A 17,408-nucleotide genomic window follows, 5' to 3' on the forward strand; every position below is an offset into this window, starting at 1 on the left:
AAATGACATAGAACCAGTAAAGTAGCTACCTTCCCTAAAACAAAGCAAAACTCAGGCTTGTTAGTATTGAGGTGTTTTTTTTTCCGTGTCCCCTACTCCTTCTCTCTCCAGGAATGTTAAGAATTTGAATTCCTTGTTCTTAAGGTGAAAGGGCATTCACACAAATGGTCTTATGAAGAAAAGTCGGGAATCCTGAAATGGGGAACCAACCCGACAATAAAATCTCCCGGGTTCAATAGACCCTCTTTCCTAGGTGCTTCAAATGCGATTGGAGAACAAGATTGGGGCTGTTGGTCACCCATCGGGAGCCAGCAAGGTCTCCACTTCCCTGACGGTTCTCTTGCTCTTTTATTTCAACATCAGCTTTAGATTTAAAATATTTGCTAAGGAAGCAGAGGCGATTACTAGACTCTGTCAGTGTGTGCCCGCATTCCGTCAGCAGGTTTCAAAGGGGTTATTTCATGTGGAGCGGAGGTTCTGGACACCCCTCCACCGTGGTGTTATTCAACAGTGGCCAGTGACATGGAAAAGGGCTGAGGAGCCGCCCAGCCTGCAGTGTCAAAGAGGACACTAGACTGAGTCTCACCTGGAAATCTCAGCGGGGTAGTTGGCCCACTCTTCCTTTAAGATTTTCTCCTGGAGGTGCCCAAGGAAAGCAGGCAGCTCACAGGCTGACCCCTGAAGCTGTGTTTGCCCAGGGATAGATTTCTCTAAACAGCGGAAATCATAATTCTCCCATTCAAGGAATGGATGTTGCCCTGCTGGGATTCACACCATCTCCTGGTGTTTGCTTTGGGATGCTTAAAAAGAAAACAACTCGGAAATCCGTCAGTGCTACCCAATTCTCTAAGAGCTTGGCCACCACTTGGATACAATGTTACTTTGTTGTTTTAAAATATTTTAACTTTATTATTATTTTATAGTATTATTCCAACAGACTGTTTAAAGGCAGTGATCACTAATACAGAACACACAGGGGCTAACAGTCAGCCAGGTTGCTCTCAGGACAAGGCCTGTCGTGGCCAGGTCACTGACATGCACGTTGGTAGCTATTACACTGCTACCTTCATAGCTTAGGCTGCAAGAGAAGTGACAGAAAAGACAGGTACCTCTGGGCCCATGGAAGCTATTTAATAAATATCATCCAAAAAAAAAAAAAAAAAAGGAAAAATAAACCTCCAGAGTACATCCACCTTAGGTCAACTGAGAAAGCAAGCTAGTTTATTCAACCGAAAATCCAGGGAGAAGGAAAACATTAAAACAAAAAACAAAAAAAAAAGTTCTTAACGCTAGCAGTAAATAAATTTATACAACAATTCAGTCTGTATAATATGATGAAATAAATCTACATCTTTTCTTATTTTGGTGCTTCTGAATTATACATACAAACAACAATTACAGGGATTAGTTCACAGAGCTTGTAGGCCTAGACATGACATTCTTAAATCCTCACTGGCAATTGGTGAGATTTCACAGATTGCCCGGATCTGAAATTTCCTTTGCAAAGGCTCACAGCCTGGAACATATGATTTGCCTACAACATTTTTTTTCTTGGATTTTTTTTTCTTTTTTTTTTTTTCATTTGTTTTTTTTTTTTCTTTTTTTGTTATTTTGTTATTTTTTTTTTAATGCATCAAACAACTAAAGGGAAACAAAACTGACAGCGTGCCCATTTGGACATCAAGACTTAGTTTCTTCTGTATCTCTCTCCATACTTTATTTTCCCTATATTCCTTAAAATTCTTGGCGTCCTTCATGCCTTTCTTACAGCTATCCAAGTACAATAAAGTCTTCCTCAAATGTACAGTATTTCTTACAATATAAGTTATATGCAATGTTCAGCAATATTTTTTTTTCACAGCACTAGAGACCCTGTTAAATAGGGAATATGAGTCTGAATGGCTTATTCACAAATGGGATCCGGACTCAGTGGTTGGAACGCAGACACCACCGGGCGCTCCTTTGAAAAAGAAGCGAACATTTTGCTTTCTGCCTTCAAAAACACAGATCTGTCGCTTACGGGCTTCATGATACTGCTCCTGCAAAAACGCAAGTAGAAGGGGTCAGAGGGATTCTTTGTGGACTCGGAAACTCCTCGTGCATCCGGAGCAGGGCTCTCCCTCTACCCCATGGCGGTGACCATACTGGAAGGATGGTGAGGTCCAAAGGAGAGGCCAGAGGGCGGGTGCATGGGCGTCGGCGTGGTCAGCATGTGGCTGGAGTGGCTGAACGGGGAGATGTGACTCAAAGATGACATGTGTCTGGAGAGGGCAGCCGGGTTGAAGGAGCTGCTCTTGGGGAAGTCCTCCAGCGCATCATGCACCTTTTTGCACTTTTTGGATTTGCTAGACATCTTCCGGTTTCGGGTCTGGATGCCTTCCTTCTTCATAGTCAGGGGTCTGTTAATCTAAACAAAGATCAATTTTTTTTTTTTTTTACTTTTTTGCTGCCTTTGAAATGGTACAGGATTTTAGACAGTGGCATGGGAGCCTGCCACCTGTGTCGGTGGCCCCCTCCCTTTATCCCACCTGCTCCTTCCTTTTTTTTCCCCAGGGACCCAAGGTCTGCAGGTCTCAGGGTATAGGGCTTCTGATTCAGCTGCTACAGCTTTCAAAGCCCAGAACCTCCAAGCACAATTCAACCAAAGCTCATCGACATCCAACTCAGGAAGCTGACATGCTCAGGACCCACCTAGTATAAGTATTATGTCTGTCAACTTAAAATACAATAACCTGTCTTGCTTCCTTAAAATTTCCCTAAGGTATTTCATGGGAAGACGGGCTTTTGGGGGGCACTTTCCAGGGGAGAAACAGCATCTTGTTTACTAATTTGATGGATCTAACCTGGGACTTGCCACACAGAGCAAGGGAGAGTCGAGCCTCCAGTGTGGAAATCTACCTCTCTTGGAAACTAGGACTCCTGTTCCTCTCTGCAAAGGTCTGGCTGCCACTCTTCCAGCTGATTTTTTTCACAATGTGATGTGCTGGAAAAGCTTCCCCTGGAATATGTGTGTTCTGAGATTTTTGGAGGGAGGGGTGTTCTGGGGATGGAACCCAGGGCCTCACCCTGCTAGGAGCTACATACACAGCCCTGGAGCCTATAGGAAAGCAGAGTGCTCTTCCCAAGGATAGCCCTGTGCCCACGTCACCCAACAGCAACCACAGTGATTGAAAGTTGTTGTTGCCCCTAGCCTGCCTCTGTGCTTTGAACTGGACAAACAGCTAAAACCAATCAACCCAAAGTCCTTTGAGAGGAAACTCGCAGTCAAAATTAAAAACCAAGAACGCATCAGAAAAAGATACCAAGACCTTTAACAGGAAGATTGCTAGGCTCACAGGGCATGATGGCATACACCTAGAATGCATGGTTGGGAGGGTTAAGAGTTCTGGGCTAGCCTGAGCTACCAGCAAGACCCTACTGAGAGAAAGAGAGAACGCTAGACTTTGATACCTAAAAATCCTTTTTGGTTAAGTGATTAAGTGTCCTTTTTAAAAAAAAAAAAAAAAAAAAAACTATACTTTGGAGACCCAGAATCAAAGATGGGACTTTGCAAAGCTAATAGAGGCTGCTCTTCAAGGGGAGCCAGGCAAGTCAACGTCAGCAGCACACATCTGCCACAATGAACCAGATGCGCAGCTTAGCCGTGTTCCCAGGAATGCAACCAAGAATCTTGACGAGAGGCAACCAGGGCCCACTGCTGCCTGCCATGCTAAGGGTAAACAGCCTCAGCCACCAAGCCTTCTCCAAAGTGGATAAAAAGATCGCCTTGGCTCTGGTCTTCTCTGCTCCTGAGGCTAGAAATGACAGTTAAGGAATAAAAGACGCAAATAGCCAAGCAGGACCAAGTTTGGCTGCAGTAAGAACATGGTTTCCTGGTGCTGGCAGAGGTCACCTGAGAGGGATCCAGAGCCCCACGCTGGAGCCTCTGACCTTATTTACCCCTATGACAGGAAGATGGGGTGAGGAGAAGCAAAGGAGCCAAAGTCCGTGCCAGAAAAATGTCTCAGGGCTCCTTCAGGTTGTCAGGAAGATAAAGATGCCGCCCACAGAGATGACAGGTATCCACTCCCACGTCAGACCTTCCCTAAGATAATGTCTAGATACACCACTGTGTACACCCAGTGCTAGATGCACACAGCCAGATATCTAAATACAATATCTAGTTACACCAAGAGCGACATGACCATAGATAGCTAGTCACAACACACCTAGATATGTTGATGCAGAGATAGGCACTCATCTCAACACCTAGATAAGAAGAGACGAGCCTGTGGCATGCATGTGCAGACACAGCATGGGCAGGAGAAATTACAGGCCAAGAAAATGGTCACAGATTAGCATCTTATTGTTAAACACACCTAAGTTACCTCCTTTGATGAACCCCCGTACTAAGCCAAAAGGCAGAAGAAGAAGAAGAGAAAAAAAAAGCGCACATGAAAATGAGAAAATTCTCCCCCCTCACCTTAAGTTTGTAACTGCAGCACTTGGGGGCTGAAGCAGGGGGATTGCTGGGTCCAGGAAGGAATGAGGAGTGAGCAATAGAGAAAAGGTCAATAGGTTGAGAGTATGACTCAGCACTAAAGCACTTGTCTCACATGCCTAAAGCTCTGGGTCCATCCCTAGGACCACCGGGGAAGAAACCATTATGCAAAAATATGCACACATACATTTATGTGAGAAACCAGCTTCATCGTACGTGGCTCATCACTACTATTTTAAAATTAGAAGAGGCTAGTTTCCCATAATTCTATAATTCCATGAAGGTGGTAAAGAAATGCACTCGTGACAGCCCACGGAGATCTTGCTGCTCTGAAAGGTCAGACTGTTAACTTTCCAACTCTCCTGTGCGCCTGATACCCCGACTTCTGAGGAAGGTCTCTGACACCCTGAAATCAGTCCGGACTTTTACTTCATTAGTTACGTCACCCTGCATACCCTAGGGACGTGCCTTTCTCAGTCATAACTCCTTCAAGTACAACCGAAATAAAAAGAGTCTTTGCCCCATCTACATCATAGGGCTGTCTGGGACTCACATGTCATCAAGTAGCATGGACATCCTGAGAGAGCTGGAAATTGTAGCATAGGCTGGGGGTGCCTGGAAAGCTAATAAGTGCTAATGTTCCAGTCCTCACCATCTTCATCACAAATCTTTGAGAGCCTCTGCCCCATATTTGAAAGCAGGACTAGGTTTAATTGCTGATAAACCTGTGTGTATCATGGCCCAGGAGTGGGGGAGAACAGCAGATCCCACTTAGAAAGCCTTGGGTTTCCTTATACTGGGTAATACCGAAGGAGACCTGTGTCAAAAGGTGTGAGTTTAGACTCCTATGGAATCTCAGAAACTTTCTCCCAGGGAGAGACTGACACAGAGAGAAAGAGACAAAGACAGACAGAGGGACAGAAACAAGGAGAGAAACAGCGACAGAGACGGGGTGGGAGGGGGAGGGAAGGAGAGGGAGAAAAGCTTCCTTTGGATTCCCGAGTATTCCCGGGTAAAGTGAGTTACCGCCAGAACAGCCCCAAGCAAAAATGTCTGCCTCTTCCTCATTCCTCCCAAACTCTGCCAAAAGCACAAGACACCAGGAAAGTAATGTAAAGTTGAACAGAAGAGAGGTGACAGTTTGGGTTTTTCGGTTGGTTTTTGTTTTTTTTTCCCTTGGGATTAAACCACACATTTGAGGCTGTCTTCTGCTACGTAGTAAGTTCAAGGCCAGCCTAGGCAATATGAGACCCTGTTTCAAAAAAAAAAAAAAGGCGGGGTAGATCCAGCTAGACTCTGTTGACTGGCAATTATCACTCTGCTAATGAGGTCCAGAAGGAAGAAGTCACCATTTCTTCACCCCAACCTCACTTCTCCCCTCAGTTGTTTACATGTGGCAGGAAGCTAGTTGGGACAAAGACATCCAGGGAACTCTTCGGGACATTTCAGTTCGTGTTTGTCCCGCGGAGGATCATTTGAAGTTCGCAGCACAAGGGCAGCCAGGGCTTTCTTCTCATCAGTAACCAAAACTGTCCTATTTGGCTCGGAAATGGACGGCAGCACCGCATATTTATCTAATTCCCTTTCTCCTGCAAGGGAGGTGCTACCTGGCCCCACCCCATGCAAGGGAGCATGGAAAGGGAACCCGTGGCTTTCTGTTTCGTTTTGGTTTTGGAAACACGGCTGTCCGAGAATTCACTGTGTACCCCAGGCTGGCCTGGAACTCACAGCAATCTGCCTGCATTTGCCTCCCAAGCACCAGAATTAAAGGCAGGCACCACCTGACCTGGCTTTACTTAGAACAGATGGTTTTTCTGTTTTCCAAGAAGATGTTTTTTACCTTTAAAACCTTCACAGGTCCATGATACGTATTAGGTTTCAACATCACATAAAAACTGTTCAAAACATAGTAAGTGGGTAGTGGGCAACTTTCTTCTCCGTCTTTTTTTTTTTTTTTTTTGAGACAGGATCTTGTTATGTAGCCTAGGTTGTCCCAGTACTAGCTACGTAGGCCATGGCGGCCTCCAGCTCAGGGTAGTCCTACTGTCTCAGTCTTCTAAGTGACAAGATTATGGGTGTGTTATAAAACCTGGGATCCTTCCCTGTCTCTAACCCCTTCCATCGCAGCAAAGATATTTTCAAAACTATGTCCAGCCACATGTGGTAACACACACCTATAATCCTAGCTCTCTGGAAGGAGCTGCAATGAGAGGACCAGGAGTGAAAGGCCAGCCCCCTCTACATCTAGAGTTCCAAGCTAGCCTGGGCTATATGAAACAGGTGTCTCAGAAAGCCAAGAGTTACAAATAAAAAACTCAGTCATACTGTGTTGATTTCTGAACAAGTTGCTTAGCTCCAAAGAGACTGATTGAACCCCATCACAAATCTGGATACCGGTGCTGTTTCCATGGTGTGGTCCGGATCCCCACCACCCCGGCTGGGTCCCGTCCCACTTACATTGTGCAGCTTGTAGTAGAGTCCACAGGCATTGCAGACGGGGTCGCCATTAGCATTCCTCCTCCAGAGGGTGGTGGTGGTGGTCTGACAGTTGGCACAGGATGTCCCTGCTCTCCTTGCTGCTGACTGGGGGTGGGGAGAGGAGGCAGGGTAAAATCAGAACAAACAGTAAATGTGTTGGTGGAGCTACAGAAACAGGCGTGGAGGGGGGGGAGAAAGATATTGAAATCAAAACTAGCAAGTGGGCCACATAAAAGTCAGAAAGATCCCAGTTCGTCCTTGAAAAGAAAGATGCAGCCAATCCAGTGTTTGGGAGTTTGAGGGGCCTCAGTAGGCAACCTGAGTGCAGAACTAGAGAGAAGCAGGATGCCCATGCCACCCCCTGGGAACATTACCTCCTCCCTCCATCCCCACGAAGTACATCACAGAGTTCATTTTTAAGGTGACAATTTTCATTAGCCGGGCTAATTTTGGTACCAAGCTCTTAGTCCTCTCCATTCATCATTCCCAAGCCCACAGAGGTCTTTTTCAAGAAAGACTGGCAAAAATATTGATCTCTACATTAGCTGCTGGCTGTCGGGGCCCACTAACAGCAAAATGAAAGCACACCTGAGCTAGAAAAATCCTTTCTAGACTCCCCAAATCAGGAAATGTTGAAATAGCTGGGCAGAGTGGTGGCTGTCCAGAAATCTAGAACTCTGAGGCTGGGAAGGAGGATTGCTGCTAGCTGGGGATACACAGTGGGAAAAGGGAGCAGCTGAGAATAAGGTATGCTAACACAGATGTACAAGATAGTCTGCTGAAACACAATACTTTGTATGCTAAACTAAAAATTGAGTTTCTATCTAGATGTATAAATGTAGATATTTTAAAGGCTACAAAATACGAAAAGTTCAGGGTGCCATGATTTAGGAACAGGGCATCCTGAATCAACAAGACCCTGCAGCCATCCCACACAGCTGACACTTTCAGACTTGCCCGGTCACTTGCCACTCCCAGGGCAGGGACCCTCAATAGCTTTAGGTAGGTAGCCATCATGTAATGAGACAATCCAAAAAAAAAAAAAAAAAAAATACTTTGAATATTTCGTAGGAATCCTGGACACCACCTGCCCACCTGGCTCGAGTCTCACCCCACCTATGTGAAGTTCAGGTTTTCCTAGGAGTCACAGGCCAAACGTCAGCCACATCTTGAATTTTAATTCGTTGGTGATGGAGGCTTGTGGCTCACTTATAACTGTAATTCCTGTCCTTGAAAACTTGCAAGACTGCCACCACCCTGAGGACAGCCTGGGCTACCCAAGAGGTTCCAGGACAGTGTGGGCTACAATGAGAAAGCCTGTCTCAAAAATTAAATTTAAATGTCCTTAGCTGTGCTTTCATTTTCTTTAACAGGGAGAGATCTCTTTTACCTTTTGCATATTTGAATTTATGAGGCAACTTTTTTTATGCACATATTTTTTTTTTTTTTGGAAAATTTAAAGTCAAAACTATTGAAAGAAAACGGAACTGTGGGCCACCAAGATGGCTTGAGGGTAAAGACACTCACAATCAAGGCTGTCTGGGTCCCTAGAACCCATGTGGTGGAAGGAAAGAACCAACTCCTACAAGCTGCACTTTGATCTACACACACACACACACACACACACACACACACACACACACACACACTAAAAAGAAAATGGAGCTGTCTTTTCTAAAATACTCCTCCTCCCCTTGAAAAGAAAATGTTAACTAAAAAAGAGTCTGGATCCTGAGTTCACAATTAATAGTAAAGAGCAGAAGATAAAACACATTCAGTAACATCAAGAGACGTCTGCTGTGGAAGCTGGAGACAGCTCAGTGGAAGGTCTGTTTAACATAGCAAAAGGCCCGGTCTGGACCCCCAGGGCTCCCCCCAAAAAGACAAGGAAAGCAGGAAAGGAGGAGGAAGCAGGGGGGAAGGGAGGTAGGGAGGAAGAAGGAAAGGGAAGGAAAGAAGGAAGAAGGAAGGAAAATAGACTGGTATGATTTGAAGAACATGAAACTAAAAACTACAGAACCCCAGCTTTATTCTCTATCGATACTGTATCAAGCGCAAAGTAGCAACAGTCAAAGCCGCGTTTGGAAGCCCAATGGCAATTCTGATGGAGTTCAGCAGACAGATTCTTTCCTTTTAAAGCCCTAGGTTGTCCGCAGATCTGCTCCCATGGGCTTTAAATAGCCAAGCCCAGACTTTTAGGGATTGCAAGGAAGTGGAATTAAAAACAGCCCCTGTCTGTCACCGTGGAGAAGGTGCTGTTTTCATGCCGTCCATTCTGAAAATAAGTCACTGCAGCACCAGAGTTTGGTGCTGATTCTGGAGCCTTTGGCCACCTGCCTTTGTGAAATGTGATCATTTAATACTTAAATAACGATTTCCCCTCATGTGCTCTCGGGAAGAAAGTCCTACTGAAAACCAGCGCCTAATGATTTGTGACAATTATGTTACATGTGATTATTGTCACCATCCTATGGCATTTCAGGAGAAATATTCAGATCAAGCCCAACAGTGTCCACTCAGGCAACCAGCTTTCCCAGTTCAATCATTTTGAATGTATAATGTAAATATAAAGCCAATTAATACAATGAGTGCACTAAAGAAAGAATTCAGTACATAATAAATAATCCTTTGCAGTAGATTGTAAAGATCATAAATACACGTGTGCGCCAGGTATGTCTCTGGTAAGACAGAGTTTATATAAACCTACAGAGTTGCCCAAAACCACACTGCTGGGCTCAGTGGCCCAGGCATCAATAAGCCCTTCGATGAGGCAAGCTACCCAACCCATTCTAATTGTATGTAAGACGTAAGAAAATTCTGGAATACTAGCAGGAGGAAAAGCTATAGATCTGGCCGTGGGTCCTCTCTTCTATGTCAGTGTTTGATTTGTATCTCCTGGAGATACATGATGGGCTAAGTGGTCATCAGTGGGTCAGCAAATACATGGAAACAAAACCAGCAAGCTATAAAGGCTGGGCAGAAATGAAGAGACGGAAGAGAACACAGCTCCAGCGTCCTTAGCATCCGTAAGCCTAGACATCTCCACCCCAGCTCGCAGGGCGGGGAAGGAAAGGAAAGAACAGGGTCTAGGTCTTTAGAGTAGAAAGCATCTGAAGGGGGGTGGGAGGTAAGCTGGTGTGACGGCTCAGAGTGTAAAAAGGGCTTGCCAGCAACTCTGATGATCTGAGTTCGATCCCCGGAACTCACGTGGTCAGAGAGTACCGACTCTTGCTACAAGTTATCTGCTGACGGCCACGCACACACAGCAGCACACGGCACACACACATAAAACAACAGAAAGAGAGAGAAACTTCTGTGTGTCTCCGTGTAGCACATGAATTATAATAGGATTGAAAATATCCATGCCACCCCCCTGGTGGGGGGAGATGGTTAACACAGACAGCTTAAATTGTGACAGCCTGTGAACTCTAGAATTAAAATCAATTATTACTCAGAGTTCCACAGACTTCCTATGAAAGGTGAGTGGAGGCAAACCTATATAAAATAGTAGAGTCCTCCCCTGTGTTCTCCGAAAATGCCAGATAAATTCTCCTTCATCCATTAGAAAACTATGAGACTTTTCAGATCTTTATAATTTTTTGTCTTTACTTTAAAATTAAAAACTGTAGCTGTATCATGATATATTTCAAGAAGAAGTTTTGTTGTTGGTTTTTTGGTGTTTTTTGCTTTTTTTTTTCACTAAGGCTGGGTTCTGAATGATTCACGGCATTCTTTTGCGGTGTGATCACACTCATTCTGAGCTAACACCTCCAGCCATTTTTTTTTCTAGTGCTTCTTGTTCTGATCCGTCTAAACATCTTGATGTTTAAGTTGGAGAAGCTGAGTTGCTGTTTATGAGTTATCTCTAGCCCTCAGATATCCGGCAGCTTTTTCCTAGGAAGTTGCACGTAAGAGAAGGGGGGTGGGACCCTTAAACTGCATGAGAAGTGGGAGGGGGAGGGGGGGATTTGAGACGGAGAAAAGGGCAAAGATCAGATAGAATGAAGCCTAGAGATCTAAGATTGGAAAAAAAAAATTGAAGTCATGTGTGGGCACTTCCACCCTAGAAAGTTTTCCTTTTTCTAAGGAGGAGGCAAAGGTGTTAAACTGCACTGCTGTCAGGCAGGGAAGACTAATATTGCTTTCAAGAGGGGTAGTGGGGGTCACGTCTGCTCGGGTGTTGCTCTGTTTTTCCCCCTTAGAATCTGCATGGAGAAATTCTTCCCCTCCACTTCAGCATCTTGATGTCGCCTCTGCGGGCCAACTACTCTTACTGTCTTGTGTACAATCATTGTTCAATCCGGCCCAAGGCTTCAGAGTCAAGTTTACAAACGCCTCCTGTTTACTTTCTTTATAAATGCTCAATGCTTCGAGATTTTCTCAAGTATTACTAATAACCGAAAAGCTCCAGAAATAAAAGAAAGTGTATATGGTGGCAGCCGGAAACTATCGCCCTATGGAGAGTTGTTATAAATAAATGAATGAATGACTAAACAAACAAACAAACAAATCAGAAGCTAGGAGACCAGGAATCAAGACAAGAATCACAAACCTTCCCCAGGAATCACCTGCAAAAGTCCTCACTGTCTCAGACAGAGAAGCAGAAAAATACCAAGGGCTGAGTCTGAAATTCAGATAATTCAGCATCAATTCCCACGGCCCAGGCCAGCTTCAAATTCTACATGTGGTTGAGACTGACCTTGAACTCCTGATCTTGTGGCTCCATTTCCTAAATTCCAGCATTACGGGAGTGCATTACTGGACCAAGTCCTATGAGTCTTAAAGCGTTGACACCAGAAGGTCATGGCCAGCCCTGGATCTGTGACTGCTTCCTCAGAGCCTTCTACTACCTCTTCCAGGGTATGTTCTACGTGGTTCCTGGGGTATTTCCTTCCCACATTAAACTTCTATCTGTGACGCCGCAATTACTGACACTGTTGTTCTGACATTGCTAAGCTTAGTTATTCCATTGGGAAATAAGTTTCAGTTCTGATAACCAATAAGTTAGTGTCCTTAAAATTTAAGAAGTGACTTAAACATGAAAGACAAAAATACAGTTTTTCTGCATCTAATTTGAAAAAAAAAGAAGAGGAAAGGGGGGATGGGGTGAAGTAGCAAGAAAAGGTAAAAAGGGAAGAAGAAGAAGAAGAAGAAGAAGAAGAAGAAGAAGAAGAAGAAGAAGAAGAAGAAGAAGAAGAAGAAGAAAGAGAAAACTGTCCTAAGCAAGCTGATGTGGTTCTCAGCTGTCCTGACCATTTCCTTCAGAAAGCCATCCTTCCCAGAGACGACATGGAAAACACAAGACAGTTCCATGCCTTCCAAGAACTTACCAGCCTCCGCTTGGGCTTGATAAGGGGCCGGTTCTGTCCATTCATCTTATGGTAGAGTCCGCAGGCGTTGCAGAGGTAGTGCCCAGTACCATCTCGCCGCCACAGTGGGGTGGAGGTGGCCCCACAGTTCACACACTCCCTGCCTTCTGGAAACAAGATCACAGATAAGTCACTTATGGAAGAAAAGCATACCAAAAGGAGATAACACTTAGAATTATGAGGGAGGGTCTGTGAGATCCCTCAGTGAGTGAAGGCACTTGCTGCCAAGCCTGAGGACCTACATACCATCCCTGAGACCCTCATGGTGTAAGGGGAGAACGAACCCCCAGAAGTTGTTTTCCATCCTTCACACACACACACACACACACACACACACACCCCAAAATTTGAAAGGAAAATAAAAACACTTCCAAACTCATTTGGGTGGGGGAACAGTTCACCCCATCTCCAAAGTGCTCCAAAGTTATGACTATTGTGTCCGACATAACTCTTCCTGTTACCAACAGACTTCGGGTGAGTAAAGAGCAGCAGAATCTTGACTTCAACACGTCCCACTCGGTGAGGAGGACAGAGCCGAAAGGAAAGACACTGAATCTTAAAGCATTTCTGTGAGAGCGTGCTAAGTGTGGAACAGTGAGTGGCCAAAGCAAAGGACTTTTTCAGCTTCCTCAGACGAAGCAAGGAATGGTGGTGAGCCAGTTGGTCACAGAGCTGTCTATACAGACTGACTCAATAATGAAGATTAGGATGGGGAGAAGGAGAGATTAATCAATGGCTAGATAGATACACAGATAATAGATGGATGTATAGATTGATCAATTGGCTGATTGATTGAGTAGCTAGAACTTCACATTTTTTACTTCCAATAAAACTGGAAGTGCCCCTAGTTGCAAAGTCATCAATTAAGGCCCAGCAGGACTGACTCATCCTCCTGTTCTCACAGCCTCCCCTTCAGAAAACACCACATTTCCTGTAGGTTTCCAGCTGCTACTAGAAGAACTGAAGTTAGATTCTGGCCCCAGCCTGGCCAGCCAAGGACTGATGGGAGGAAGCACAGTACAAGCCTTTAGGCAGGAGATCTGCAAGATGGGGAAAGCCAGGAGAAGAAAGGGCAGAAAGAGTAGAATGAAGGTCAGATGAAGATTAGGAGGAGAGTTAGTTAAGGGGGGGAGGGGGGGATGCTGGTCCACTCATTAACTGAGGCCTTCTCTTTTTCCAAAACCACAAATAAACAAACAGAAAACCAGCCCAGCCAGGTTTGTTCGCTCCCAAAGCCAGGGCTGAATCAGGACAGGGACTCCCCAGAAAGCAGACAGAGAGACTTTGCAACTTCTAAAAGTGGGGAAGATCCTTTCCAGAAGAACCTCTTCCACTCCGGGTAGTTGAAGAAATACACTAGCATTCTTAGTTCTTCCAGCCAAGGAGGAAGTGGAGAGCCCAGCCCCCTGGCAGGCAGCTCAACTGGACCCACCACGGAGGTAGGTCAAGGTAATGAGAGTGAGACACTCAGGGTGAATGGGCGAGTCAAAAACAGCCCGAAAGATTTCTTTGAGGGGGCCGGAACTATAGCTCGACAGTAGAGCCTTTGCCTAGCATGCACAAGGTACTGGGTTTGATCCTCAGCAGTTAAAAAGGGGATCCCTTTGTCTTGAGAGATTAATCAATGACACAGAAGTAAAGAAAGAAACTCTAGAAGAGTGATTGGGAATTCTGGCTTCCCAGAAAAGGAACAAAGTCTACCTTGGTAGACAGAAGACCTAATGATTTTTGGAAAACCCCAGATCAAAACCAAAGGAACAAGGGGTGTTCACACCTTCTCCAGGGACAAATTCTTGCAAGTTATCATCACTATAATTTAACTCCAACCGTTTCGAACAGTGGCCAGAAAACCACGAGAAACATCATTTTCCCCTTTCCCCGTAACTCCAGGAGCTATGTGTAAACTTGCTTTTTCAAACAATATTTGAGCAGAGAATTTTTTTCCCAGCCAAATTACAAAAAAGCTCTTAGGATGGGGTCTACTGAGAACTCTCCCCGTTGTCTTAAGAGTCCCTGGGACTAGATATAAAATTTGCTTACACATCTAGCCAAGGTACTTTTATAGGAACATGGTTAACTTTTTCTGATTCTCCTCAAAGGTCCTGGAGTATATCATCCTCAGACAATTTTCATGTGGGGTCCAGCTCTGATGGGATATGGCTACCGGATGTAGGGAAGCTGAAGGGATGAGTGGGTAGGCAAAGGGGTACTGGCTGTAGAGGCACAGCCAGGAGCCTTGGCTGTTTTGGCTTCCCAAGTGTCTACTGCATCCACAGCCTGAATGCTGGGAGACAGTGTGGGCCACCGCCCAGCCAAGGCCTACTTTTTATCCTGTCTGCACTGGAGTCACTTAAGTCCCCTTCCCGGAGTCAGCTTGCTGCTCACATGGTCCCCTGCACCAGGCACAGCAGAAAGGTGGCAAGCCGCTACCCCGAGCAGGGTGAATGCCTAGGCACCCTGACGCTGAGGGAGGGGATCTCCCAGCCTGTGGCCAAGCTGATTTCCTTTCCTTTGTCAGGTAGGAGGGAGGAAGACAGCTTCCTTTTCAGAGGGCCCTTGAAAGCAGAGAGCGACGACAACGGTTGCTCTCAGGCAGAGCTCTGCTCACTAGAGCAGGTTTCTGTCTTGATTCTCTCCACCAGTTTTCGACTGCCTGGCGTGGGCTTTTCTCTTCTCACTTCGCGCTGCCTCTACTATGACTTCAGCACACCGCCAATTTTCCTAATGGAGGGCCTGACTCTCCTGCTTTCTGTCTTCCTCATGCCTCTCCCCTGTCTGCTGTGAGCTGCCAAGCAGACACCTCTCTTAGGTGACAAGAACCACAGAGCTGTGAGGCCTCTTGACATTCAACAGCCATTTGCAAATGCCCCTTGGGCTTCGGACTGAAACCCTGAAACTGGGCTGTGCAGGAGCAGAAGGCAGGGTAAGCTATTTATCTCAGGAGAGTGGAGGGAGGTACCCGCATCCAAAAAGCGATCAGGGAAACTGAGAAAAATGGCCCTTTGGGGAAAAATAAAAGCAACAGCAACAGCTTTGTCTTTTGTTCAAAGATAGATCCCAGACCGAAAGCAAAGATATCAAGAAAGCAGTGCAGGCCCTCACCACAGCCTCAAACGTCTCTCCAAAGCACAGCCATAACCCTGATCTGTGTTTCTTTCTTGTCCAATAAATGCATCTGCAAAGAGGAAAGAGAAAGGAAGGGAGGAAAAGAGGGAGGACAGGAGGAAAGGAGGACAGGAGGAAAGGGAAATAAACCTAAGAGAATATCCTGAACAAGAATTCCCACTAGCCAACCTTCTGCATACTGACAGCTTCTGGAAACTTCCCTCTACACTCCAAAAGTCCCAGGTCCTTTGCGGGCCAGGTACGCCACTCTTGGTTTTTAATGACTGTGAGAAAGGAGGAAGAAGGAGGAAGTAAAAAGCCCAATATCACCCCTTCACCAAAATAAATAAATAAACAAATAAATACAATGCATACATAGGTATTTCTGGCTCTGGTTTAGGGAAAACCTGGTACTCTCCTGCTTCTCCCCACCTCCACCCGCCCCTCACACACAAGCTTAAAGAAAAAAATGAGAGAAAGAAACAGATCAAACCAGGAACAAAAAGTGTGCAAACCTAAGGAGATGGAGAAGAAAGGTGGAAATGAGGGCACAGAATGAGTCTTCTGGAAAGTCAGAGCCCCCCTCCCCCTCGCAGCCACCACACCGGCCTCAGAGCCCAGGCACTTCCCTGACCTCAGAGCCCCGCCAGCACAGACAATTTTTGTTTTGCTTTGTTTTTAAACCCCAGTGCAACCTCAAAACACACAGTTCCTTGATTTCAGCCCTCCAGCAGCACGGGAGGAGACAACCAGGACTTTTACCTCTCTCTAGTCCAGCGCCTTCCCTCCCCACAAGCCCAGTACTTGCCCTGGCACCTTAGCAGACCACACTACTCCCTCAGCTCTCTCTTCCTCTAGCTTTCTTTTTGACTCTGCTAACGAGCCTACCTCCTTCTCCCTTCTGCCTACTTTCATGTACTGAACATGCAGGTCTGAGTTTTTCTGTCAGCCTAACCGCATCCGGACTCTATTAAAGTTCCTGGCCCAGGATAAACAATGCAACTGTCGCGTGCAGCCGTCTGAAAATAATTGGATTAGCTAAAACATATCAACTAAATAGAGACAGTCCTGCTCAGGCAGTCAGAGTGAATGTCACCCTGGGAAAAAAAAAGAAAAAAGAAAAAGAAAGGAAGAAAGAGAGAGGAAAGCCCTGAAAACTGATCTCCTGGTCACTCGCAGCACCCTCCTGCCTGAAGCCTTCCAAACCTAAGCATGCTCTGAAGACTGCTCATCCAGCCCTTCACAGACAACTGATTGTTTCTTTAACCATTGCTTTTTTAATGCAATCTGTGTAGTTGGAGTGGCCCACTCTGAAATGAGGACACCTTAGGAGACCTAACAGTCTTCACAAAAATCCCTTCTAAAAACACACTTCAGTCTGCTCACGACCTCTTTTGACTGCTTCTTGTAGACGCAAACTGAGAATGAATTTGTCTTATTTCTAAAGCAAAGAAAAATTCTGCCTGTGTATGCTTTTCCTGCAGTGACCTCGATAGAAGAAATCTCTCGGTGTGCTGGCAAACACCGTTTGCCTTTGAGGGAGAGGGAAGACACAGAGGCAGCAGAAGCATACACCTGCAGCATCCTTTCCACCTACCACACCTGGCTTCCAACCGACTCCAGGAATTGGAGGTCCTAAGTGGGGCTTCCGGCTCCTGTTCCCACGGAAGGCTCCAAAGGACACTGGAGGTGACTGACTAGGCAAGGGGCCCTTGATGTTCCTTTAGTTCTGCATCTCACTGGGGAGCTACCTCCTGCCCTCAGAAGTTCAGCTGAGAGTCTGTCCCTTTTCCCTGCAGAGCCTGCTGATTTTACAAAGTGTCTGCCTCCTTCCCAAACGACACAGACACACGCTTTATTTATCTGTGCCTCTATAAAGGACAGTCCTTGGCTATAGCCCCAGTGACCCTTTCTGAGGAGAGGGAAGAGGAACAGTCCGACTGACAGAGGCCAAAGGGGTCATAGGAGGGACCTGT

The 17,408-nt window shown here is 45.8% G+C and overlaps 1 protein-coding gene and 1 long non-coding RNA gene across 5 annotated transcripts in view; one reads left to right on the top strand and one right to left on the bottom strand.

Annotated features, from left to right (window-relative positions):
* Nucleotides 1-881: 881 nt before the first annotated feature.
* Nucleotides 882-17,408, bottom strand: part of Gata3 (GATA binding protein 3) — a 30,316-nt gene continuing 13,789 nt past the window's right edge. For 3 of the 4 annotated variants that reach the window (XM_016002884.3, XM_042278150.2, XM_076572809.1), the window contains exons 4-6: nt 12,289-12,434; nt 6,938-7,063; nt 882-2,407 (exon numbers count right to left, since the gene is read on the bottom strand). In XM_016002884.3, the coding sequence (XP_015858370.1) occupies nt 2,123-2,407; nt 6,938-7,063; nt 12,289-12,434 (557 nt within the window). In that variant the 3' untranslated portion in view covers nt 882-2,122. The remainder of the gene's footprint in view (nt 2,408-6,937; nt 7,064-12,288; nt 12,435-17,408) is intronic. The other variant, XM_006984407.4, reaches the window with a different exon arrangement.
* Nucleotides 10,294-12,169, top strand: LOC121829535 (uncharacterized). Its single transcript, XR_013051467.1, has 2 exons — nt 10,294-10,866; nt 11,161-12,169. It is a non-coding gene; the product is annotated as an uncharacterized LOC121829535 (long non-coding RNA).

This window comes from Peromyscus maniculatus, chromosome 5 (genome assembly GCF_049852395.1).
Source record: "Peromyscus maniculatus bairdii isolate BWxNUB_F1_BW_parent chromosome 5, HU_Pman_BW_mat_3.1, whole genome shotgun sequence".
Taxonomy (NCBI): Eukaryota; Metazoa; Chordata; class Mammalia; order Rodentia; family Cricetidae; genus Peromyscus; species Peromyscus maniculatus.